This window comes from Pleurodeles waltl, chromosome 9 (assembly GCF_031143425.1).
Source record: "Pleurodeles waltl isolate 20211129_DDA chromosome 9, aPleWal1.hap1.20221129, whole genome shotgun sequence".
Taxonomy (NCBI): Eukaryota; Metazoa; Chordata; class Amphibia; order Caudata; family Salamandridae; genus Pleurodeles; species Pleurodeles waltl.
Window position 1 is genome coordinate 4033798 of NC_090448.1, and position 26703 is coordinate 4060500.

At 48.6% G+C, this 26703-nt stretch overlaps 1 protein-coding gene across 2 annotated transcripts in view; it reads left to right on the top strand.

Moving 5' to 3' along the window:
- Positions 1-26703, top strand: part of LOC138258812 (peptidoglycan recognition protein 1-like) — a 160431-nt gene that overhangs the window by 125977 nt on the left and 7751 nt on the right. Inside the window, exons 2-5 of one of the 2 annotated variants that reach the window (XM_069206058.1) lie at positions 5502-5657; positions 9423-9520; positions 12598-12799; positions 23851-23969. In XM_069206058.1, the coding sequence (XP_069062159.1) occupies positions 9472-9520; positions 12598-12799; positions 23851-23969 (370 nt within the window). In that variant the 5' untranslated portion in view covers positions 5502-5657; positions 9423-9471. Of the gene's footprint in view, positions 1-5501; positions 5658-6046; positions 6150-9422; positions 9521-12597; positions 12800-23850; positions 23970-26703 lie in introns of those variants that run through there. The other variant, XM_069206059.1, reaches the window with a different exon arrangement.

Below are 26703 nucleotides of genomic sequence, written 5' to 3' on the forward strand. Positions count from 1 at the left end.
GTGTAAGAATTGTCAGAGCTCCCTATGGGTGGCAAAAGGAATGCTGCAGTCCATAGGGATCTCCTGGAACCCCAATACCCTGGGTACCTCAGTACCATATACTAGGGAATTATAAGGGTGTTCCAGTAAGCCAATGTAAATTGGTCAAAATGGTCACTAGCCTGTTAGTGACAATTTGAAAGTAATGAGAGAGCATAACCACTGAGGTTCTGGTTAGCAGAGCCTCAGTGAGACAGTTAGGCACCACACAGGGAACATATACATGCACACCTATGAGCACTGGGGCCCTGTGTGACAGGGTCCCAGTGACACATACATATAGGCCACAAACCTATGAGCACTGGGGTCCTGACCAGCAGGATCCCAGTGACACATAACAACCATACTGAAAACATGGTGTTTTCACTATGAGCACTGAGGCCTGGCTATCAGGATCCCAGTGAGACAGTGAAAACAGTGACAAACACCCTGACATACACTCACAAACAGGCCAAAAGTGGGGGTAACAAGGCTAGAAAGAGGCTACCTTCTCACAGGTACCCAGGGTATTGGGGTTCCAGGAGATCCCTATCGGTTGCAGCATTTCTTTTGCCACCCATAGGGAGCTCTGACAATTCTTACACAGGCCTGCCACTGCCGCCTGAGTGAAATAATGCCCACATTATTTCACAGCCATTTTACACTGCACATAAGTAACTTATAAATCACCTATATGTCTAACTTTCACCTGGTGAGGGTTGGGTTCAAAGTTACTTAGTGTGTGGGCACCCTGGCACTAGCCAAGGTACCCCCCACATCGTTCAGGGCAAATTCCCCGGACTTTTTGAGTGCGGGGACACCATTTCACGCGTGCACTATACATAGGTCACTACCGATGTATAGCGTCACAAATGGTAACTCCGAACATGGCCATGTAACATGTCTAAGATCATGGAATTGTCACTCCAATGCCATTCTGGCACTGGGTAGACAATTCCATGATCCCCCGGGTCTCTGGCACAGACCCGGGTACTGCCAAACTACCTTTCCCGGGGTTTCACTGCAGCTGCTGCTGCTGCTGCCAACCCCTCAGACAGGTCTCTGCCCTCCTGGGGTACAGCCAGGCCTGGCCCAGGAAGGCAGAACAAAGGACTTCCTCAGAGAGAGGGTGTTACACCCTCTCCCTTTGGAAAAAGGTGTCAGGGCTGGGGAGGAGTAGCCTCCCCCAGCCTCTGGAAATGCTTTGATGGGCACAGATGCTGCCCATCTCTGCATAAGCCAGTCTACACCGGTTGTGGGATCCCCCAGCCCTGCTCCGGCGCGAAACTGGACAAAGGAAAGGGGAGTGACCACTCCTTCCTAGGTAGCCATACCTCCTTTTCTGGCTATTTAGGGTCTCTGCTTTGGGGAATTCTTCATATAACGAATGCAAGAGCTCACCAGAGTTCCTCTGCATCTCCCTCTTCGCCTTCTGCCAAAGGATCGACTGCTGACTGCTTAGGACGCCTGCAAAACCGCAACAAAGTAGCAAAGACGACTACTGCAACCTTGTATCGCTTCATCCTGCCGGCTTTCTCGACTGTTTCCTGGTGGTGCATGCTCTGGGGGTAGCCTGCCTTCTTTCTGCCCCAGGCCTCTGAAGAAATATCCCATGGGTCGACAAAATCTTCCCCCTGCAACAGCAGGCAACAAAAGACTGCATCACCGGTCCTCTGGGCCCCCTCTCAGCATGTTGAGCGTGGGCCCTGGAACTCAGCAACTCTGTCCAAGTGACTCCCACAGTCCAGTGACTCTTCAGTCCAAGTTTGGTGGAGGTAAGTCCTTGCCTCCCCACACTAGACTGCATTGCTGGGTACCGCGTGATTTGCAGCTGCTCCGGCTCCTGTGCACTCTTCCAGGATTTCCTTTGTGCACAGCCAAGCCTGGGTCCCGACACTCTAACCTGCAGTGCACAACCTTCGGAGTTGTCGTCCGGTGTCGTGGGACTCCCTTTTCTGACTTTGGGTGGACTCTGGTTCACTCCTCTTCTAAGTGCCTGATCTGGTACTTCTGCGGGTGCTGCCTGCTTCTGTGAGGGCTCCCTGACTTGCTGGGCGCCTCCTCTGTCTCCTCATCCAAGTGGCGACATCCCGGTCTCTCCTGGGCCACAGCAGCATCCAAAAACCCTAACCTTGACCCTTGAAGCTAGCAAGGCTTGTTTGCGGTCTTTGTGTGTGGGAACAACTCTGAAAGCTTCTTCACGACGTGGGACATCCATCCTCAAAAGGGGAAGTTCCTAGTCCTCTCCGTTCTCGTAGAACACAAAAGTTCTTCCATCCGTTGGCAGCTTCCTTGCACCCTCAGCTGGCATTTCCTGGGCATCTGCCCCCTCTCGACACTGTCGCGACTCTTGGACTTGGTCCCCTTTCTTACAGGTACTCAGGTCCAGAAATCCACTGTTGTTGCATTGCTGGTGTTGGCCTTCCTTGCAGAATCCCCCTATCACGACTTCTGTGTTCTCTGGGGGTTGTAGGTGCACTTTACACCTACCTTTCAGGGTCTTGGGGTGGGCTATTTTTCTAACCCTCACTGTTTTCTTACAGTCCCAGCGACCCTCTATAAGCCCACATAGGTTTGGGGTCCATTCGTGGTTCGCATTCCACTTTTGGAGTACATGGTTTGTGTTGCCCCTATACCTATGTGCTCCTATTGCAATCTACTGTAACTTTACATTGCTTGCATTACTTCCTTTTGCTATTACTGCATATTTTTGGTATTGTGTACATATATCTTGTGTATATTTGGCATCCTCCTACTGAGGGTACTCACTGAGACAATTTTGGCATATTGTCATAAAAATGAAGTACCTTTATTTTTAGTATATCTGTGTTTTCTTATGATAATGTGCATATGACACCAGTGGTATAGTAGGAGCTTTGCATGTCTCCTAGTTCAGCCTAAGCTGCTCTGCTATAGCTACCTTCTATCAGCCTAAGCTGCTAGAAGCACCTCTTCTACACTAATAAGGGATAACTGGACCTGGTAAAGATTGTAAGTACCCCTTGGTACCCACTACAAGCCAGGCCAGCCTCCTACAGGCGCTCAGCAACTCAGAGAGCCCTCACAGAAGCAGGCAGCACCTGCAGAAGTACCCCAACAAGCACTTAGAAGAAAAGTGAACCGGAGTCCACACAAAGCCACAAAAGGGAGTCCCACGACGCCAGAGGACTACTCAGAAGGTTGTGCACTGCAGTACGGAGTGCTGGGGACCCAGGGTTGGCTGTGCACAAAGGAAATCCTGGAAGAGTGCACAGGAGCCGGAGCAGTTGCAAATCACGCGGTACACAGCTTTGCAGTCTAGCGTGGGGAGACAAGGACTTACCTCCACCAAACTTGGACTGAAGAGTCACTGGACTGTGGGAGTCACTTGGACAGAGTCGCTGTGTTCCAGGGACCACGCTCATCTGGATGAGATGGGACCCAGAGGACCAGGGTTGCAGTCTTTTGGTGCCTGCGTTAGCAGGTGGAAGATTCCGTCGACCCACGGGAGATTTCTTCGGAGCTTCTGGTGCAGGGTGAAGGCAGGCTACCCCCAGAGCATGCACCACCAGGAAAAAGTCGAGAAAGCTGGCAGGATTAGGCGCTGCAATGTTGCTGGTAGTCGTCTTGCTACTTTGTTGTGGTTTTGCAGGCGTCCTGGAGCGTCAGTGGTCGATCCTTGGTAGAAGGTGAAGAGGGAGATGCAGAGGAACTCTGATGAGCTAGTGCATTCGTTATCTGAAGAATTCCCCAAAGCAGAGACCCTAATAGGTCTTAGGAAAAGGAGGTTTGGCTACTAAGGACTCTATCCCCATGGGCATAGCATTACTGTCTCACTGAGAGACTCTGTACCCCTGGGGATAGCCCCGATGTCTCACTGACAGACTCTGTAGCCCACTGTCTCACTGACAGATTCTATACCCCTGGGCATAGCCCCACTGTCTCACTGACATATTCTGTACCCCCAGGCATAGCCCCAGTGTCTCACTGGCAGACTCTGTAGACCAGGCATAGCATCACTGTCTCACTGACAGACTCTGTATGCAGGGGCATAACCCCACTGTCTCCCCGACAGTCTCTATGCCCCTGGGCATAGCATCACTGTCTTAGTGACAGACTCTATGCCCCTGGGCACAGTCCCAGTGCCTCTCTGACAGACACTGTACACATGAGCATACCCCTACTGTCTCACTGACAGACTCTGTAGTATGGGCATCGCCCCACTGTCTCTCTGACTGATCCTGTAACCCAGGGCATAGCATCACTTTCTCACTGACAGACTCTGTACCCCTGAGCATACCCTTACTGTCTCATTGACAGACTCTGTACCCCAGGGCATAGCACCAGTGTCTCATTGACAGACTCTGCACCCCAGGGCATAGCACCAGTGTCTCAATGACAGACTCTGTACCCCAGGGCATAGCCTCACTGTCTCACGAACAGATGCTGTACTCTGGGCATAGCCCCACTGTGTCACTGACCTATTCTGTACCCCCGGGCATATCCCCAATGTGTTACTGACAGACTCTGTACCCCAGGGCATAGCATCACTTTTCCAATGAGAGACTCTGTACCCCTGAGCATAGCCCCACTATCTCACCGACAGCCTCTGTACCCTGGGCATAGCACCAGTGTCTAACTTACAGACTCTGTACCCTGGGCATAGCCCCACTGTCTCACTGACAGATTCTGTACTCTAGGGCATAGCACCAATGTCTCACTGACAGACTTTGTACTCCAGGGCATAGCACCAATGTCTCACTGACAGCCTCTGTACCCTGGGCATAGCACCAGTGTCTCACTTAAAGACTCTGTACTCCAAGGCATAGCACCAATGTCTCACTGACAGCCTCTGTACCCTGGGCATAGTCCCACTGCCTCACTGACAGCCTCTGTACCCTGGGCATAGCATCAGTGTCTCACTTACAGACTCCGTACCCTGGGCATAGCCCCACTGTCTCTCTGACAGACTCTGCACCCCTGGGTAGAGCACCACTGCCTCACTGACAGACTCCGTACCCAAGTATAGCCCCAGTGTCTCACTGACAGACTCTGTACCCAGGTATAGCCCCATTGCCTCACTGATAGACCCTGGGCATAGCCACACTGCCTCACTGATAGACTCTGTACCCTGTGCCTAGCCACACTGTCTCACTGACAATCTTTAAAACTGAACTGGGATATTTAAATCCATGTTTCCTTCATTCTACAAAAACTGGTGCGCTCAGAGTCTCTGCTGTTTCTCGCCTGAAGTTTGCCTGTCTCCCTTCAGAATCTATACTGAGTACTTGTGTGTGCAAACATCTTGTTTCGCAATATTCATCATAATTGTTATTTACATTACTTATGTAATATCCTATTCCTGATGTAACCACCCCTGGTGATATACGCCCTCCCTAAAACTGCATAAATACGTCGTGAAATCGTGAAATTGTGAAATACTTTCACAAATGGCAAAATTCCAGGATTGTGCAAACATGTGAGTCAAAGATCTCTAATTACAGCTCAAGCTGGCACCATTAGTCACTGGGCAGTGCCACCCTGAGGTGTGAGCGTGAGGGCAGCTTCGCGGACTACAGGAGGACCGGCCACTGTGAGTATAAAAGGGAGTCCCTGGCTCAGACGAACATCCAGGACCCGTCTGGAGAAGGAAGAGTCAGGTGAGTTCAACTCAAGCAGGGACACTTATTGCTGGTTTCATTTATCATGTGGAGTTTTCATATAACAAGGTCCACATTCCTAGTCCATCACAGGGCTTCACATTCAACATGTGTCATGTGATGATGATCATGTGTTGGGGCCACATGCTGCTGGACTGCATCAAACCGGTCTAATGAACCAGCAGAGTCTGGGATCAGCGGAGGAGTCACACATTCACAGGGCACGAGCCGGTGGGCGGGACGTCCGGTGATGCCTTCATAAATTCTGTGCGGATTGGCTGGTTCACTCTTGTGAGCAGGTGCCAGTGGTTTGGGGGGTGGGTCTTGAGTTCCTTCCTGAACATAAGTAGCTGGCAGTAGTCGCAGGTGGGGGTGGAGAGGTGACCTCGGGGTGGGGGTGCAGGATGAGGAGACTTCCCCTGGTTTTACCTAGGACCCCTCTACAGCATCAGCAGGTGTCAGCAGTGGGTGGTGTAGCTGTGACCACACAAGGTTTGTTTCCATAGCTGAGGGCATCCTTAAGTGTCACCGGTGGAGGAGAGGCCTGGAGGTCTCAGCTCTAAGGTTATGACAACTCGAACATACTTTTCATTCACACATCACTGACATCTCTGAGCTCCTACAGAGAAGGCTCTTTCTCTAACACTTAAATAAAACCACAGATGTAAATCTGTCACCTTAGAAGACACACTCTTTCCTGGTCCCACCAAGAACCTCAGTCCATCTTCACTGCTCTATCACATGGCCGCCTCTTCTCTCAGAGAACCTCTGCGATCTACCAGAGAATAGATCGATTGATCCACTCTCCCCAGTAGTCCACAGATCACACCGAGGGCCATCCACCCTGATCTACACTGGAGAGCTGTGCTCCCGGGATCAGGAGACATGTGCAGCTGTAATGTGCAGAAGTAAAACCTCAGGCTCGAGGAAGTATGTGACCATCAGGTGTGTTCAGAACAGTTTTATCTCCACCTTGGGCATTTGTCTTTTATTACTGCCTAGTGTCCTCGTTTCATTCCCGTCTTGTGACCTTGTGTCTTTCTTTCATCTTATGCCCTTGTGGTTTTGTGTTTTACCCCTGCCTAATGTGCCTGTGTCTTAACCCTGCCTGGTTTCCTTCTGTTTTACCCCTGCCTTTTTCCCTTGGGGTCTTGTGTTTTATCCCTGCCTTGTTCTCTTGGTGTCTTGTGTTTTATCCCTGCCTTGTGTTATATCCCTGCCTTGTGTTGTATCCCCATCTTGTGTTATATCACTGCCTTGTGTTTTATCCCTGCCTAGTGTGCCTCAACCCTGCCAATGTTTTCTTCTGTTTTTGCTGTGCCCTACCTTGTGTTATCCCAGCCTTGTGTTTATCCCTGATTTGTTCCCTTGGGGTCATGTGTTTTATCCGTGCCTTGTTCCCTTGGGATCTTGTGTTTTATCCCTGGCTTGTGTTTTATTCCTGCTTTGTGTTGTACCCCTGCCTTGTGTTGTATCCCCGCCTTGTGTTTTATCCCTGCCTTGTGTTGTATACCTGACTTGTGTTGTATCCTCGCCTTGTGTTTTATCCCTGCCTTGTGTTGTATCCCTGCCTTGTGTTGTATCCTCGCATTGTGTTATATCCCTGCCTCTGCCCCTTGCCTTCTTGTATTTAGTTCCTGCCTTGTTTGCTTGTGCTCCTGTGTCTTATCCCTGCCTTGAGTCCTTGTGTTTTGACCCTGCATCGTGTTTTATCCCTGCCTTGTTCCCTTAGGGTCTTGTGTTTTACCCCTGCCTTGTTCCCTTGGGGTCTTGTGTTCTTATCCCAGCCTTCTGTTTTACCCCTGACTTGTTCCCTTGGGATCTTGTGTTTACCCCTGCCTTGTTCCCTTGGGGTCTTGTGTTTTATCCCTGCCTTGTTCCCTTGGGGTCTTGTGTTTACCCCTGCCTTGTTCCCTTGGGGTCTTGTGTTTTATCCCTGCCTTGTTCCCTTGGGGTCTTGTGTTTGATCCCTGCATTGTTCCCTTGGGGTCTTGTGTTTTATCCCTGCCTTGTTCCCTTGGGGTCTTGTGTTTTATCCCTGCCTTGTTCCCTTGGGGTCTTGTGTTTTATCCCTGCCTTGTTCTCTTGGTGTCTTGTGTTTTATCCCTGCCTTGTTCTCTTGGTGTCTTGTGTTTTATCCCTGCCTTGTTCCCTTGGGGTCTTGTATTTTATCCCTATCTTGTGTTATATCCCTGCGTTGTGTTGTATCTCTGCCTTGTCCCCTTGCCTTCTTGTATTTAGTTCCTGCCTTGTTTGCTTGGGTCTTACCCCTGCCTTAAACCCTTCTGTTTTGTCCCTGCCTTGTGTTGTAAACGTGCCTTGTGTTTTATCCCTGCCTTGTTCCCTTAGGGTCTGGTGTTTTACCCCTTCCTTGTTTGCTCGTGTTCTTGTGTCTTATCCCTGCCTTGAGTCCTTCAGTTTTGTCCCTGACTTGTGCTTTATCCATGCCTTGTTCCCTTGGGGTCTTGTGTTTATCCCTGCCTTGAGTCCTTCTGTTTTGTCCCTGCCTTGTGTTTTATCCCTGCCTTGTTCCCTTGGAGTCTTGTGTTTTATCCATGCCTTATCCCCTTGGGTTCTTGTGTTTTGTCCCTGCCTTGTTCCCTTTGGTCTTGTGGTTTATCCCTGCCTTGTGTTGTATCACTGCCTTGTTCTCTTGCCTTCTTGTATTTAGTTCTTGTTTTGTTTGCTTGTGTTCTTGTGTCTTATCCATGCCTTGAGGCCTTCTATTTCATCCCTGCCTTGTGTTATATCCCTGCCTTGTGTTTTATCCCTGCCTTGTGTTTTAACCCTGCCTTGTTCCCTTGGGGGTCTTGTGTGTTATCCCTGCCTTGTCTCCTTGGGTTCTTGTATTTTAACCCTGCTTTGTTCCCTTGGGGGTCTTGTGTGTTATCCCTGCCTTGTCTCCTTGGGTTCTTGTGTTTTACCCCTGCCTTGTTCCCTTCGGGTCTTGTGTTTTATCCCTGTCTTGTTCCCTTGGGGTCTTGTCTTTTATCCCTGCCTTGTGTTACATCCCTGCCTTGTGTTTTATTCCTGCCTTGGTCCCTTGCCTTCTTTTATTTAGTTCCTGCCTTGTTTGCTTGTGGTCTTCATTCTTATCCTTGCCTTGAGTCCTCCTGGTTCGTCCCTGCCTGCTGTCATAGTGACCTGACACCTGTACCCTGTAAGATGCCCTAGTGGCAGCTCTCTTTGCCTCTTGTGTGGTGAGCCGGGAGGGAGAAGGAGAATGTTATGTTTCAGCAGGCGTGTAATTGTATGGGTGCAGCAGGCGCTGTGGCACCGGGCCCCAGAGGCCTGAGGTGCCCACTGAACCCTGATTATTTCTGTATTTCACCATTTAAACAGCGGCTGGGGCACCCATTTCCTCCTTGCACTATGGCCCTTGGCACTCTGGCTACACCATTGCGTCTGTGTGTCAGCCTAAGGCGGTGGGGGGGTGCCAAGATGGGGCCTGTTATTTGGGCTAAAATCCCAGATGCCCCCGCCGGTCATGTTTGTGGTCCTCGCTCCGCAGCCACCACAATTGACTGCATCTGATATTCTCAACTTTATTGGGGTTTGAATTAAGTACGCGGCTATCACTGGATAGCCAAAGGGGTGTTCCTGTCTCTGTGTGTGAGAACAGTGCCCGAGTGTGCAGACTGTTGTGTTTATCCCTGGTGTCCTCATGGTCTTGTGTGCACCAACTTTGGCCTACACTTGTCACTCTTTGTGTGCTGCTCTGCCCCACTCTCCTCTGACTGTACCCCTTCTGTTTCTGCCTTGCAGGTGCTGCTGTGCTGTTTGCTCCTGAAAGAATATTCCGGACGTGGCAAGGATGCTCCGTGTGGTGGTGCTTCTATCGGCACTGTGTGCCCTCACGTATGGTGAGCTGTGGGCATAGTCGCTGAAAGTAGGGGGTCTTGAGTTATTCATTGAGTTTGTGTGTGCGTGATAGGATTTGTCAATACAGCAAATACTTAGCACATCTCCTGGTTTAGCCTAACTGCTCGACCTGCTACCTTCAAAATTAGAGCAGTAGGTGGTCAGATTTTTACCTCTCTAAACCAACACGTGGTTGCATGGACCCCCTGCACAGTGTGCTTTGCTTTGTACACTATATAGAGGGCCAGCCTCCTACATTTGGTGGACCAGCGGTGGGATAAAGACTGCATTTGCTGATACCACTTTGTCAATTTTGTGAGCAAACGGATAACTCTCCAAATTGCCTTTAGTTCATTATTTCTGATTTTTAAATGACTAAACATTTTTTGCAAATGTTTAAAATAATCGTCAGGGCCCTGGTTAGGTCCCTACATCTTCAGAAAAAAGTTTTAAAAGTCTTTACTTCAGTTGGCCTTCCAAAAAGGGGATTTCAAATTCTTCAAAAGGTCGCAGCTTTGGTAAAGAATACATGTCTGATACAGAGACCAGAACCCAGGAGCTCGACCTGGAACATTATGAGGCATATAGCTATGCCCAATGAAGGAGACTCTGCAGACTATACAAATTTCATACCGGAAAGAGCCCCAAAGCAGAGAAACTTATGTTTCCGGTGGCCCAGCATGAAAAAGATAAACCCGCTCGGATGAAATAGATGATGATGCATCTGTGGTGGGTGAAGACAATGTGGACAATGGAGATGAGGGTAGCTCATCTACCAGAAGCTCTAGAGCATGCACAGAAACAGACCTGGACATTGCCAGGCTGACCAAGAGACTGGCCTTAGAGAGGCAGGTCTTGGAAACAGAGAAACAAAGAAAAGAGTTGGGCCCAGGACCCATCTCTGGTGGCAGCATACTAATAAATAGGGAGGAAGAGAAACCTTTCAACCTAAGACTCCCAAAATGAGTTGTCCCCCCCTACCAAGAAGAAGATGATATTCAGAAATGGTTCATTGCCTTTGAGAGAGCCTGCATTGGGAGGGTTGTCCAAAAGAAGCACTGGAGCACTCTGTTATGGAAATTGTTCTCATGAAAGTACAGGGATAGGCTCCTAACACTGAGTGAAACAGATGCGAAATCCTATGACTTCATGAAGGGGACCCTGATTGAGGGCTTTGGAGTTAGCACTGAGGAATGCTGCATAAAATTCAGGGGACTCATAAATCCTAGAGTAAGTCCTGTGTAGAGTTTGTGGACTTCTCAGTAAAAATGCTAGGTGGTTGGTTAGAAGGCAACAAGGTACATGATTATGAAGGGCTGTACAATTTAATAATGAAAGAACACCTTTGGAGTAATTGGGTCCAAGACAAGTTGCACCAGTATCTATAGATTTGGGGCCAGTTTCCCCCCAAGAGTTTGGGAGGAAGGCTGATCATTGGGTGAAAACTAGAGTGTCCAAAACTAGAACTGGAGAGGGTGACCGAAAGAAAGAGTCAGGGAGGACCCAACAAGAGAAAAAGGGGGAGCACCATAGAAATAAAAAAAAGGAGACCTTAGGCCCCCAAAAAGTTGTCCAGGAGGCTGGGCCCAAAGACACCTCACAAACCAAAGGTGGGTACCAGGGTAAAAACTGGGATGCCACTAAGGCACGGTGCCACAACTGTCAAAAGACAGGGCACCACACCCAGGACACTTCTTGTCCCAAAAACAGAGCCACTAGTAAGCCCCCAGGGTCACCCAGTGTAGCCACTGGGGATGACTCATCAGATTAGGATTGCCATTGCCATTAACTGGAAAGTGGGCCCCACAGGTGAGTTAGAGATTCCAGAGGGGAGTATAACCTCCCATCTCCTACTGGTGAATGGAATCCCAACTACTGCCCTGAGAGACACCTGTGCCAGTCACACAATTGTGCATGACAGGCTGGTGCTCTCAAACCAGTATATACCAGGAGAGACTGCCAGGGTAAGGGTTATCCCAGGGATAGTCACTGATAGGCCAGTAGCTGTAGTACCTATACAGATACTTGGGTCCCTTAGCTGGAGAAGGGTGGTAGTCAGTACAGACCTCCCCCTTCACTGTCTCCTTCGAAATGACCACCCAGAGGTTGGTCAGAGCTCAAAAGTGGAACTGGACAATTGCCAGACCTCTCCCAAGTATTCTGGAGGTTCTGCCCTTGCAGTGAGTGCAAGTAGGCCCCTGAAGAAAAAGAAAAAGGAAATTAAAGGTGGGCAACCTTCAACTAAGGCACCAGAGAGCAAAGGGGTTTCTACTCCGTTAGGGAAGAACTCCACTATTGGAACTGGTGAATCCCAGCTTGCCCCCCAAGAACCATTGATTAGTCAGGCACCTGCTCAGCCTGAGCTGGTAGCTTCTCATTGTGGCGATAGGGGGCATTAAGGGGCGAAAGGAAAGTGGAGCTGTACTGGGGGAAGCACCACTTTTCTTAAATCAGCCCCTATGTTCCCCCCCCCAGTATTTCATTCTCTATTCCTAATGTTGACAAAAAGGGTTTGTTTTGGTAGATATACATTCTTATTAGTACATCCAGCCTTTACCAATGCTTTAAAACAAATGAAATGTATGTGAGAGATGAGCTTTGGAGAGATGAGGGGCACTTTTTTCCAGTGGTAGTGAGGGAATCCAATGAGGATGTCATGGAGCAGGGTGCCAACAAAGTTTGTCGCACAGGGTGTCACCAGTGCTAAAGCTGGCCCTGCTTGTTGGGGGTGATGGTGGTCTGCTCATTCTTGAACGTTTTCCTGCTGAGCCACACACATGCTGACCACACTATGCACGGTGGAGAAAGCTCTGGCCCCTCCATCTCCAGCTGGGGGGCCCACTATATGACAACAGCAAACTGAGTGACTGTAATTCTGTACTGTACCTGTGCCATAATGTGAACATTTATTATTTGCTGTTTACTGCATTGTGTAGTGTGCGCACAGCGCCACTAAATGCCAAAAAAGAAAGAAACAGCCACATTGGTCCTTCTCAAATCCTGTTTTCTGAAGAAAAAAAACAACTGTAAAATAAGCAAAGTAAATGTAATGCAACCTCTTCTTCACTCTCTTGAACAGGGTGCCCCAACATCATCACCCGCTCAGGGTGGGGGGCCCGCAAGGTGACCTGCCTCAAACCGATGAAGACCCCGGTACCTTATGTTGTCATTCATCACACGGCTGGAACAGCCTGTAACACCAGAGCGAAGTGTGTGGCAGAAGCGAAGGCAGTGCAGAACTTACACATCAACAAGAACAAATGGTGTGACATCGGCTACAGGTGAGATGAGGCGGGAACAGGATTATAACCTGAAAGTCAAGTGCTCAAAGTACAGAATCCCAGCTCTACAGATGGTGTCAGCGGAGGGATACACAGGACAAAGCTGTCAGGTCAGGTCCACTACCATAGCAGAGGGGACAAGCTTGAAAGTGAGTTACTTACAAAAGAAAAGGAGGTAGCTAAGGACCAATGTACTGCACCACCTGTGAGTTCCACTAAGTCTGCTCACTAGCCGTCCACCTCTATTATTTAGCTACCAAATGACCCAAGATAAAGGCATTTTTTTTATATTAGAGCGGCAACACACAAAGTAATGTACACAGTCAATCAGATTCACAAAATTGATCGAATAATTTTTTTTATTATATTAAATTCTTTATTCATCTTCATACAGGAACAAGAGTGCAGCAAACACGTTTTGCCCAAAATAGAGCTTTATCAGGGCATAGATTTTGTAAAATTTCCATATCACAATAGGTCCTTCAGAATTAGTATGGTAAGCGTAAATAAAGCAACAACCATCCATGGGTAACACTCATGAAGTACAAGGATCGAATCATCTCAGAAATTCGATGGTCACAAAGTTTCGTACATGTAGTGCATGCAGCAATTTCTTTACTCAATAATTCCCAAAATCGGTAGTCCAAGCTGTGTTTGGCAAAATGTCCAACTGTCCTCCACCGCAGTTCCGCTAACCTAATCATTGAAGAAAGAATATATAAGACGGGCCGGAGAAAAATACTTTGTTGCGTTGGACCCTGAAGAGGAGAATGTGACAGACTGCCTTGAAATGTAGGGGATCCAAATTACTTCTTACCAGAGCCTGAGTCCAGAAATCCAGTGCAAAGCTGTGAAGAGCTTGGTGACTAACTCAGTTACTTACTGGTAACCTTCATTACTCTGAGTCATAGTCTCCTCGCCCCAGTCCTACAAACATTAGCAGTGTCTCACGCACTGAATTCACCCATACTCATTTAAAATATTCTTATGCCCAACATTGTTTGGCCACGACACTAAGACGTGAGCCATATATGTGGTGCGACTGTGAGAGTGCTTCCTGAAAATACCAAACCATAATTACCAAGTACCAATCTTCCCCTTTTCTCAGGGTATGGAGGGAAGGAATCTAGGACTGGGATGAGTAAGACTATGACTAAGAGTAATGAAGATTACCGGTAAGTATCTGCGTCATTACCTACATCACCTTGTCCCAGTCCTAATATAGTGAACGTATACCCAAGTTATTTGTGAAAAAACTGATAACACAAGCCTACAAGTTGATGCAACATGCAGATGAATTTATTAAGGAGAAGTGCTCAGGAATATATCTTTCAGTGTACTTCTGAGCCAACTGCGGTCCCAAAATCATCCCCATCCTTCATCTCTAATGGGAAATGAAGGCGTGACAGGAGGACCACGTGGCTGCAGTGCAGATGTCTTTGAAAGAAGCACCTTTAAAAGCTGCCACATGAAGACATTCCTCTAGTAGAATGTCCTTGGATAGCGGAGGGAAGAGAAACCTCAGATTTTTGGTAACCTAACAACATAACAATTCTAATCCAAAGACTCAACGTTGAAGTCGTAGGATGAAGGATCTTATTACCAAATGTAACAAAAAGAAAATCCACCAGAATCCACCTTTCTAAAAGAGGAGGTTCTCTCTAAATAGACAGAAAGGGCTACTAGAAGATCTAGGGAATACCAGAAGGTTTCCTGTTCTGAAGATGGAGAGGCAAAGAAGGCAGGAAGAACTATATCCTGGGAAAGATGAAATGAAGATGATATCTTTGGTAAGAAAGTAGGGTCTGGTATTAGAATTACCTTGTCATGAAAGTAGTTTAAGAAGGGATTGTGAAAAAGCATGGTCTCAGTTTCCCGCAACTTGCAGTCTGAAGTAATGGCTACAAGAAAAAAAGAGCTATATTATGAAATATTTCAAATATTTCAAAGAAACAGTGGGCAGAGGCTTAAAATGAGATTCCTGCAAAAAAACTCAGTACCAGAGGCAAATCCCAAGAAGGAACTGAAGAATTAACAATAAACCTCTTGTAACCTCAAATGTAATCTTCTGATCAATCCAGAGCCGAGTGGATCAAACCGGATCCCTGATGGCCTTGAATGCTGCCCATTGGCTGTGAAATGTAGGTAGAAAGAGAAATCCATCCCCAAGAAACTCCAAAACATTTTTCCCATCACTAGAAACAGAAACTAAACCCTTCAAGAGCACCATCTAGAAAAGAATTGCAATGCCTCTTGTATATTTTTAGTCTCCTCTCTGAGGAACATCCTAATGCCTCTAGCCTTTACCTTTCAATCTCTAGATCCCCAGGGAGAGCTGCTTTACAGACCTCTCTGGTAGGACATGAACCCTAAGAGGAGATGGCACTGCAGACAAGATCCACAGAGGTAAGATCGATATATGACACAGCAGTAGGAACCAGGGAAGAAGTCTCCAGGTGGTCACCACTACCGCTAGCTGCTCCCTTCTGATTTTGGACAAGCCTCTCCTGATGAGACGAAAGGGAGGGAAATTGAAGAAGAGACCTAAAGGCTACCTGAAACTGATTGTGCCTACCCTGCCGACATGACAAGAGGGACCAGTATCTGGGAAGGAGAGCATCCTGAAGAAATGCAAACAGATTCAGCCACAGAGGCTGGAACCTGTTTACATTCTCCTGAAGTAACTGAGAGCACAGGGACATGGAGACAGAGGAGGGGGATGTCTGGCTGAGACTGTTTGCATCCCCATTCTCCCTCCCCACAGATAAATTGCCACCAGCAAAAGGTTCAACTCTGCCAAGACCCTACCCTGCTCTGCTATGAGGACTATCATAGGGACCCTGGTGCCACCTTGTGGTTTCTGCTGGTCCTCAAGACCTGGTTGTCTGTCCTGCTCTGGACTGCTTTGCCCTTGTTGCATGACGCCAATGACAACAGGGCTTTGAAGGCAGCCAACTCCTTCCAGTTTGAAGATGTCCTGAACTCCGCAAACGTCAAAGACCTGGGCCTTTTGATACCCCATTCGATACTGCTGGCATATATTGTTCTAGTCAAGGAAAGGGGAGAAGCCATTAATACCCCTCTGTCCAGATTTGAGGGGATGCCACTGCCATTTCTGAATTACCGGATCTAGAATTGGGTGTAAGGCTTTGCATTCTTGAAAGATTAGGATGCAGAATGACAGAGGGTGGCAGTCCAGATGGTATCGGTGCATTTGAGCCCAGGGTGCTGGAAAAAAGGCCACAGCCATGTCCCCCTTCACTCTCTACCACTGTCTCACCAGGGCTTTTTGCAAATTCAGGAGAATCCACAGGCGGCTAATTGACTTCTGCTGTCATAGGAGGAGGATAGACTCTCCCATGTTGGTCTTGAACAAGGCACCAATGAATTGGAGTCCTTGAGGAAGAATCAGATGCAACTTGCTTGAATTGAGAATGAAACCATGGTTTTCCAGGCTCTCACATACCATTAGGACAGCTTCTTGAGCCTTAAGAAAAGAAGCACATATTAGCCAGTCGTACCTATAAGGAAAAAAACAGCAAACCAAAGGAGCGAAGGTTGCCCATCGATGGTGCCAGAGCTTCAGTAAAAGCGGTTTGAGCAGAATCCTGGCCAGAGAAAGGACACAGAGGGCCTGATTTAGAGTTTGCCAGAGGGGGTTACTCTATCATGAACATGACAGATATCCTGTCCGCAGTATTATGATTCCCATAAGATATAATGAGATTGTAATATGGCGGACGGGATATCCGTCATGTTTGTGACAGAGTAACTCCACCCACCGAACTCTAAAACAGGCCCAGAATTGGAAATGATGACCCAGGGTAAAAAACATCAGATATCAGGGTGTCTAGGGATATGAAAGTAAGCATCCAAAAGGTCAATAGATCCCAAAAAAATGTCAGAAGGGACCAGAGGCAAACATTGCTTTAGAGTCACCATCTTGAATCTTTGGCAATTAATGTATAGATCAACAGTCTTTAGATCTAGGACACACAACACTCTCCAGAGCGCTTGTGCACTAAGAACATGAGAGAGTAATATCCCTTTTGCTTCCCTTCCTCTGGTACTGAGAGGATGCCCCGTTTCCTTGAGTGATCCTGAATCACCTTGATGAGGACTTGGAGCCTGTTTGAATTGAAGTGGGAGTTGTGATGAAAGCATCCATGGGAGGAGCAGAACAGTCTATCTTGTAGCCTTCCTTTACCACTTGAAGGACCGAGGCGTCTAAAACATCTGATTCCTTTGCTGAATAGAAAACCTTGATGTTTTCTCCCACTTTATCTAGATGATCATGCTTGGAGACTGGACAGAGGGGCTGAGGATACTGAGGGCTGTTGCCAGTATTACCAATGACAGGAGTACAACAGCAATGTCCCCTGCCACAAATGGGCTGCTTTGTACCCCTCTTGGTAGATGCTTGACCAAAGGCACTGCAACATCTAAAACCCAGTAGTTTGTGATCCAGAACGGACTTCTTAACAAGATCATTAAGCTGGGGACCCAAAAGTTTTGAACCACTGAAAGGAAGGCGACTTGAGAGTGACTTCTGTGAACTGTGTGCTCCCGGGCTGGAATCAGAGAGCAAAATAAGGAGTGAATTCTCTTTTGTGGCAAATAATTCCAACCATGGGAGGCAGAACCTATGAGTGATTTCCCAAAAAAACAGAAGAGAGAGACGGAGGGAGATAGAAGACGGGAAAGACCGGCTCAATGGATTGGCAAGCCCATTCTCCTTTCCCGGAAGATAAACTTTTCGGAGAGAGAGAGAAGGTTGAGCTCTGCCCAAGCAATAATCTCCCTGGCCAACAGGTAAAGGGAGGAAACTATTCCCCCTGCCTGTTGATATAAGCTCTGACAATCTAGTTGCCTGTTTGAACACATACTGGACGTCCCTGTATCAGAGGATGGAACTACAGGAGTGCCTCCCTCACAGCCACCAATTCCCTCCATTTAGATGAATTGAGCACCTCCAGCCTGCACCACTAGCCCTGGGTTTTGAGGTCCCCAAAAACTGCACCCGAACCCACTTTGCAGCCATCTGTAGTGATATTCAGAGGAATGGTCTGACCCAGCTGGAACCCTCTCCACAAGTTTTCCAGAACCAACCACCAGTGTAACTCTGTCCTGATCTGAGAAGAAACGGGAACCATAGCCTCGAAGCCTTCGGAGAGGGGACTCCACATGCACAACAAATGGTGCACTAAAGGATAAAGATGCAAACGGCTCCAAGGAACCAGGCCCAGGGCGGAAGCCATTTCCCCGTGATTGCGTAACCACAGGCGGGCTGAGGCTTGGGGATACTGCAGCAGGTCCAAAAGATGAGCCACCAGCGTGGAAGCCCTGTCTGGGGAAACACCACCCCCTCATTCATACAAAACAGGGCCCGATGTGTCACGGTTTTCAATGGGCTTACCGTCGAAGTTGATGAGGGTTGGGGAATGACCCCGGTTCCGTCAGGTTCTGCTCTGGCCGAGGTAGGGGCGACCCCTTCCGGTAGTCACGGTGCTGTTTGACAATAGCAAGCCAATACAGTCCGTGCCCTCCAGAAGGAGTCCCACAGGAAAAACCACAATAGGGTAATGGAGAAGTGTGGCTCAATGGTTAGAGCGGCAGACCCTGAAGCAGAGATCTGGCTCAAGACCAGGGTTCAAGTCCCGCTTCGGCAGGTCTTGGGCTCAATTCCCCTTGACCAGATAATTCTCGCCTCGGTGCCTAATCTAATTCATGGGTCCCACTCTGCAACTCTGGGCAATAGCTTGCTTAATCTCCACAACGGCCCCAACAGCGCTTGGATGCCTGGCTTCACCCTGGGGGTGCTCAGGAGTGGGCGCCTCACAGGGAAAAGCCAGGAGGGGTTCCATAGCGGTATGAGTACAGCGCCTTGAGACCCTAACGGGTGAGTAGTGTGCTATACAAGTGCTAATTTACATTTAAAAAACCTCCAACAGGAACTCCCTGAAACAGAAGGAGGACACCAAGGCGTTAGAGCTGAAGATCCGAGGGTACAGGAAGACTGGAGATGAAGACAGGTCAGGAAATACTGGATTACAAGAAGAAACCAGCCGGAGCGTGACTACCACCAAAGGAGTGTTGCAACGCAATGAACAAGCAGCTGAATTCCCCTTTTATCCCCTTAGACAGGAAGTAGGAAACAGGAAGTAGAAATACCACCATCTTGGATTGGGGAAAAGAGTATAATAGTGAATAAAGTACATGCGTCCAAACAAAGAGAAACAATGCATGCTGGGAAGAGAGGAAGAGGGCAGCATGCTGGGAAAGGGAAAAGGCAGGCATAAAAACATCACCATGTGCAAGTATTCGGCTTTTGCCTGTAGACACTGGTAAGTGGTGAGCAGATGTTTATATAGATTGGTCTGAAATTTAAAGCGCACTAAATGCGCTATGCGCGGTCAGGTCTGAAACCCACTCGGGGTCTCAAGCCCTGCCGCGTGTGCCTTTGCGGCAGAACTGAAAGAAGGGGGCGTGGCGAGTGCCGCAACCCCTGACCAGGCTTGCGGCTTCTCCCGCGGCTTGTGTGCAAGCCGTGGCTTCTCCCGTGGCCTGTGTGCAAGCCGCGACTTCTCCTGCGGCCCGCACACAGGCCGCGGTATGAAACAAATGCTGCGCCGCGGCGACCCGAGCCTGCAGCCGCGGCGTGACACGATGAACTGGAGCGACTGGACTGGATGTAGATTGAACTTGGGCAGATTTAACAGGAAGCCATGGCTCTGTAGAATGTGACACACCTCCATGGCATCGGCTTTGGCCTTAGAAAAAGGAGAACTAATTAACCAGTCATCTAAATATGGTAACGCCTGCATACCAACTGAATGCAAAATGCCCAAGAAGGGAGCCAAGAGCTTGGTAAAAACTCTTGGAGTTGAAGTCAACCCAAATGGTAGGACTTGAAATTGGGAATGGTGATCCCCCAGAGTGAAGCAGAGAAACCTCTGATGCTCGAGGAAGATTGGCACATGAAGGTTGGCATTCAGCATATCCAGAGAGGCCAGAAGTTCCCCCTGTCTGAGCAATGGGAAAATGCTCTTCAAGGTTGTCATTTTGAATGTCTGGTGAACCAAGAACTCGTTCAAGACCTTCAAGTCCAGAACTCAACAAAAGTCCCCGAAGGTTTTTGCACAATGAACAGAATGGAATAAAACCCCCGAATGCAGTCTGATTGAGTAACCGAACAATAGCCTTCTTTTGTAGCAACGTCTGCACCCCTTCCACCAGAGCCTGCCATTTGAAGGGCTCCCAGGGTTGCTTTGTAAAACATTCTCTGGAACGTTAGAGAGCTCCAAACAATAACCCCTGGAGACTACTTGAACCACCCAAACACCTGAAATGGTGGAAGCCCAAGTCCTTCTGAAATGTCAACGCCGAGTCCCAACTGGAACATCCAGCAGGTAGTTAGGACCTTTGCTGGATAGCACCTGAGGGACTGGCTGCCGAGGGCTGGAGTGGGATTTGTCAGTATGAGGGGCCCCCCAACTGTGGCCATGATCCAGAAAGGGCTGAGAATTCCCCCTGTAGGATGAAAAAGGAAAAGCACACTTGTAGGCAAAATATTTACTCCTAGTGAAGGCTTTTAAAGGTCCACCCAACGTCTTGTTTTCAGCAGTCTTTTTAACCATGTCTTTCGATTGCTACCCTGACAATTTAACGCCATCAAAAGGAAGCTTCAACAAGACTGCTTTCTGCAAGGTATCAGCCCACCAGGTACGCATCCACAAGTGACAGCGGGCTGAAACAGCTGCCCCTGAGGCCACTGCAGAGGAACACAAATTAGCAAAGGAAATGTCAGAAAGAAAACATACTTGCTGTTGACAGTCTAACCCCTCAACCATGTTGTCCAACAAGGACTGGAAATCCTTGAGCAAGGATTGCTCAGTGTAAATGGAATATGCGTTTGCCCGTAATGCAAAATTGCCCACTGCATAAGCCCTCTTGATAGCCCCATACACCTTCCTATCCACGCGTCAGAAGGGGAGGCGTCTTCAGAAACAACATTGCCCTTTGTGGGACAAGTTACACTTACCTTCAGTGTGGTCGCCTCACCTACATGGGACAAGTGTCACTTACCTCCAGTGTGGCCACCTCACCTACATGGACAAGTGTCACTTACCTCCAGTGTGGCCGCCTCATCTACATGGGACAAGTGACACCTCCAGTGCAGCTGCCTCATCTACATGGGACAAGTGTCACTCACATCCAGTGGGGTCGCCTCACCTACATGGGACAAGTGTCACTTACCTCCAGTGTGGCCACCTCACCTACATGGGACAAGTGTCACTTACCTCCAGTGTGGCCACCTCATCTACATAGGACAAGTGTCACTCACATCCAGTGGGGTCGCCTCACCTACATGGGACAAGTGTCACTTACCTCCAGTGTGGCTGCTTCACCTACATGGGACAAGTGTCACTTACCTCCAGTGTGGCCGCCTCACCTACATGGGACAAGTGTCACTTACCTCCCGTGTGGTTGCCTCACCTACATGGGACAAGTGTCACTTACCTCCAGTGTGGTCACCTCACCTACATGGGACAAGTGTCACTTACCTCCAGTGTGGCCACCTCACCTACATGGGACAAGTGTCACTTACCTCCAGTGTGGCTGCTTCACCTACATGGGACAAGTGTCACTTACCTCCAGTGTGGCCACCTCATCTACATGGGACAAGTGTCACTTACCTCCCGTGTGGTTGCCTCACCTACATGGGACAAGTGTCACTTACCTCCAGTGTGATCACCTCACCTACATGGGACAAGTGTCACTTACCTCCAGTGTGGCCGCCTCATCTACATGGGACAAGTGACACCTCCAGTGCAGCTGCCTCACCTACATGGGACAAGTGTCACTCACATCCAGTGGGGTCGCCTCACCTACATGGGACAAGTGTCACTTACCTCCAGTGTGGCCGCCTCACCTACATGGGACAAGTGTCACTCACATCCAGTGGGGTCGCCTCACCTACATGGGACAAGTGTCACTTACCTCCAGTGTGGCTGCTTCACCTACATGGGACAAGTGTCACTTACCTTGTGGTCGCCTCACCTACATGGGACAAGTGTCCCTTACCTTGTGGTCGCCTCACCTACATGGGGCAAGTGTCACTTACATCCAGTGGGGTCGACCATATTAAGCAGCATATAAGTATATTTTCGCTGTGTATGGGTGAATTCTGTGGCTGAGACTCAAGTGTTTTTAGGTCTAGAAGAAGGAATACGGACGAGGTAGATAATCAGAGACTGCCAAGACAGGGGGTCTATGCCCCCTGCCTAGTCCGGGCATGCTGACACCCTTGAGTGACCCTCAGTGAGAAGAGAGAGAGAAGACGCTGTCAGAGAAGGAGATCACAATGTTGATCACTCGCAACCTCTCCTCAGCTCTGTCCAATGTAAGAGGCATCTGTGGCAGCAAGGGCCAGGGCTCCTCAGACATGCACCATTGCTGCTGTATATCTATTGTGCCCACGGTGGTGCCAACCTGTGCGTGAGAATCCATGAACCACCTTGTGCCCCTTACCTGTCCTGATGTTAGCCCCTGGGGTGGTGCCAACCTTTGTGTGAGAACCCACTAACCTCTGTGTGCCACTTCCCCTGTCCTGTCTTTAACCCGTGCAGGTGGTGCCAACCTTTGTGTGAGAACCTTCGAGCCACTGTGTGCCACTTCCCCTGTCCTATCTTTAGCCCCTGCGGATGGTGCCAGCCTGTGCATTAGAACCCATGAGCCACCATGTACCACTTCCCCTACCCTGTCTTTAGCCCCTGTGGGTGGTGCCTGCCTGTGCATGAGAACCCATGAGCCACCATGTGCCACTTCCCCTACCCTGTCTTTAGCCCCTGTGGGTGGTGCCAGCCTGTGCATGAGAACTCATGAGCCACCATGTGCCACTTCCCATACCCTGTCTTTAGCCCCTGTGGGTGGTGGCAGCCTGTGCATAAGAACCCATGAGCCACCATGTGCCACTTCCCCTACCCTGTCTTTAGCCCCTGTGGGTGGTGGCAGCCATGCTTGAAGGTCCACGGCTTTGGCTGTTGGACCACTCACAGAGCTTCAGATCTTCAAGAGGGCAGTATGAAGCACACTGACAGCTTCTGCCCGATATACTAGACAGGGAGAATCGGCCTACTACACCAGGCACTGACGCTTGGCTATTAAGTTAACATTTGAGGCTGTAATTGGATCCCTTGGACAGAATCTGTGACATTACTGACTAAAATTAAGAGAAGTATCTAATATTTGCTCAACATATCATATGCTACAGGTCCTGGAGTTATTAAACATATTACTTACCTTGAAAAACACATTAGTAATGTTTCTTTAAAAAAACAATGCTATTCACAGTGTTTGGACAAAATGTAAATTGTGAGTGATGTGTGTGAACTAGACATTCTGGGTCTCACCAACCTCCAAGAGTAGGGTGCAGCTGTTGAACCTCACTGTGCCCAGACAGGCAAAGACTTAGAAGGAAATACTTGAGTGAGCTGCTGTAGTATTTGGAGTCTCTGGTTCCAGAGACAAGACCAGTCCTTGTACAATACCAGGGATTAACCCAAGATCCATTGAGTTCCAAAGGCCTTGGTGAACTAATCCGAAACCTACCAGACATTAACACAGCCCCTGCTCTGACTCCACACAAGTAACCTTAGCTAGCGAGGGGAGATGGGTCTCATTCTTGACCTTCCGGGGGTCGCGCAGCGGCTCAGGCATCACTGAAAATGCTTCACCCACCAAGCATCTCTGAGATTTCAGCCCCCTGAGCCTTGTGCAGCCGGAACCTGTACAGTCTTGGACTTACAGTTAAACTGCTGGCTTCACAAGAGAAGACTTTCACGGCAACAGTTTGAGGCCTTTTGGTTTCAGTGGCTTCTCTGCTGTAGTCCAACTACCCACCCTTTATAGAAGAGAGGCCCCTTAAACTATTTATGTGCATAATTGTGCAGTCCCCACCCTTCCTCACACTGTATGGTCTATAAGCTTAACTAAGTAGGAGTAATTTTATTCTGTGCACACAATTTTTTATTTCTACTCTCAATTTGCAGCTTCCTGGTTGGTGAAGATGGCAACGTCTACGAAGGCCGCGGATGGAACAAAGTTGGCTCTCATGCCCCGGGCATGAACACCAAGTCCATCGGGATCAGCGTGATGGGGAACTTCATGAGTAAGTGGTGTTTGCAGTCACTAGTCAAGGAGTTCAGTTAAGGCGGGGGGTTTACAGGAAACACCCATAGAAACAGTCAGCATCTGTGCAAGGTGTGTATCAACCCAACACCTGATGTACACCAGGGGGCTCAGCTGACCACACAGGACATGTAGGTTGTGACTGCCCTCTAGGAGGTCTACCTCCTGCACCAGGAGCAGCTGAAACAGCCGTGTGGATACCCAGCCACAAGCCTCTCAGAAACCTTTGTGAGGCCTGAGTCACAAACTTCCTGCAGCACCGCACTCACACATGAGAAGCACCCCATTATGTAAAGGAAAAATGATATTTGAGAAGAGAGTTCACCAGATAGCTCCAGCATTGTGTGCCGCCCACCGGTGACACCACCATGATGCCTCATAGGATAATATATTTTGTAGCAGGAGTAGGGCTCCTTAAAAAGCATTACCCAAGGCAAAGCTGCCTACCTGCCCCCAGATGCCCATGAGGGAGCCCTTCACAGCCACCGGTGCTCTGTGTAGGTTCCACAGTGGCACAGAACTTCCAGGACCCTAGGGCCACCTTGAACTGACCTCTGCCATTGAAGTCATACTGAGCTGACCGGTGACCTTGCAGTGAAGGTGATCTGACCCTCTAACCATACCAAAGTGACTCATGACCCTACTGAAGAGATCTTTGACTCTGTACCTATACCCAACTGACCTGTAACTCACAAACACGTGACTGCTTTTCTGAAAGAATCACTGGAAAAGGCAATAGATTGGGGTTAGCTACAAGCCTTTTGGCTTTGTAAGAGCTTGTTTAATCTTGTCATGGTTCTTGCAAACGTTTATTGTCAGGAAACTCTCAGAGTCCTCGTCAATGTAAAAGTACGACATTGGCTAAAAGCAAAAACACCTTTTTTGATCTAAAAAGCACACATATATGTAGTAGTTTCTGGCACTCAGTGGAGCTGGGCCGTGTGTGTGTTTGCTCCTTGAGATACAGCAGAATGCCGTCACTCACAGTGAAGTTGGCCAATGGCTGAAGTGGCGAACCATTTCGCCAATAATCTATGCTGTAGTGGTTGAAAACAAATATGAATGACAGAATAACAGACCAATGATTGAAGAAGGTGCCTATTTGTAACTTTAGTAAACACAAAAGGTCTTGGATGGCACCAGCCTGAAAGAAGAACCGGTGTTGCTGGAATACAATTCATGGTATGTGAAAGCGTCAGAGGTTCCCTTATATTCTGTAGGATTGGGGCACACATTCCTCTTCTCCACAGAAGGGAACTTCTCCAAGATTGGGACCCTGGAACACTCCTCTTCTCAGCTGTGTGAGTACAGCTCAATATGCATCCAGTGTGATGCATGAGGGTTCTCGCTCCTGTAGAATTAGGTTCGCTCTTATTCTTTAGTCTTGGAACAGTGTACCTTTTTTTCGTTAAATACAGCTCAATATGCACTTCTGGAAAATAAAACTAAAGACTGGTGAAGTAACAGTTCACCTCCACTCTAAGAACACAGCTCCCCTCTGATCACAGGAGCCCTGCCGAGCTTCGCCCATCCATGTGTGATGAGCTTCTCCAGTCCAGGTATTTTCTTTGAATTCCAGAACTTGTAGTTCTTGTTTCTTTCACTCAAAAAACCAAGACTACAAGTCCCAGAATTCAAAGAATAGACCGGGGCTGGAGCAGCTCATCACACATGGACCTGGCAAACTTGGCATCAATGTTACAAGTTGATTGCATCTCTGGCTTTGACCCTGTTCACCTTCAGCTGCACTTCGGATAGTCCTCCTATATATATATATACCACTTATACACTAGGGGTGTGCTGGGAGCTCCACGTGGGCAGGCCAGTGCACAACAGGCCTGGCATCTTTCGCTGCCTATGGCCCTGGTCTGAATTCAGACAGGGCCGTAAGCAGCAAAAAAAAGCTGCTGTTTCAGGCCTCTAGTGCAATACCTGCCCCGTGTGTACTGCACACAGGACAGGTGCACAAGAGGCCAGAAACAGCAGCTTTCACTGCCTATGGCCCTTTCCTGAAAGTTAACCAGGTCCGACCTCGCTCAGCCCTTCTGAAATCTGGCGCATTCAGGACTCCGGGGCCACAGAACTCCGCCTCCATGGAATTCCACAGAGTTTTTATTCAACTTCACAGAATTCCGCAGAGTTGGACTCCATGAACTCCACCCAGGCCTATTATATACATATATACATACATACGTACATACATATGTATAGGATCTCTCAGAGTGAGATGTGGCCCTGTGACTCTGCAAGTTGCCTTTACTGACCAGCCTGCTCCAAATTACAAGGATCCCAAAATCATGTCCGCCATGTTTTAAATGTAAGTGCGTTGTGAGGAAAGCTTGCTCTTGAAAGGCCCTTGATCAGCGCTTTCCACATCACACCTCCAATGGCCGCCCAATCAGCACCCTCAAAACAGGGCAGCATTGGCCCACCAGTCTGGTTCACCCAGCCTGAGAGATTAACAGTAGGGATGAGCGCCTACATTTAATTGAAAAAGAAACACAAAACTCAAAGATAATTCTTCCTCTGACTCCTCACGATAGTATGAAGATATATTATTCCATACTCACACTGTGGGGTAGGACACACTTCAGGCAAAGCTTGGCTGTCGACCACCGGTTGAGTCCCCCTTCCTGGTAGGAGTTTACAAAACTGCATCTGACAAACAATCCCAAGAAGCACACCCTCCCAAGCACACACACACACACACACAA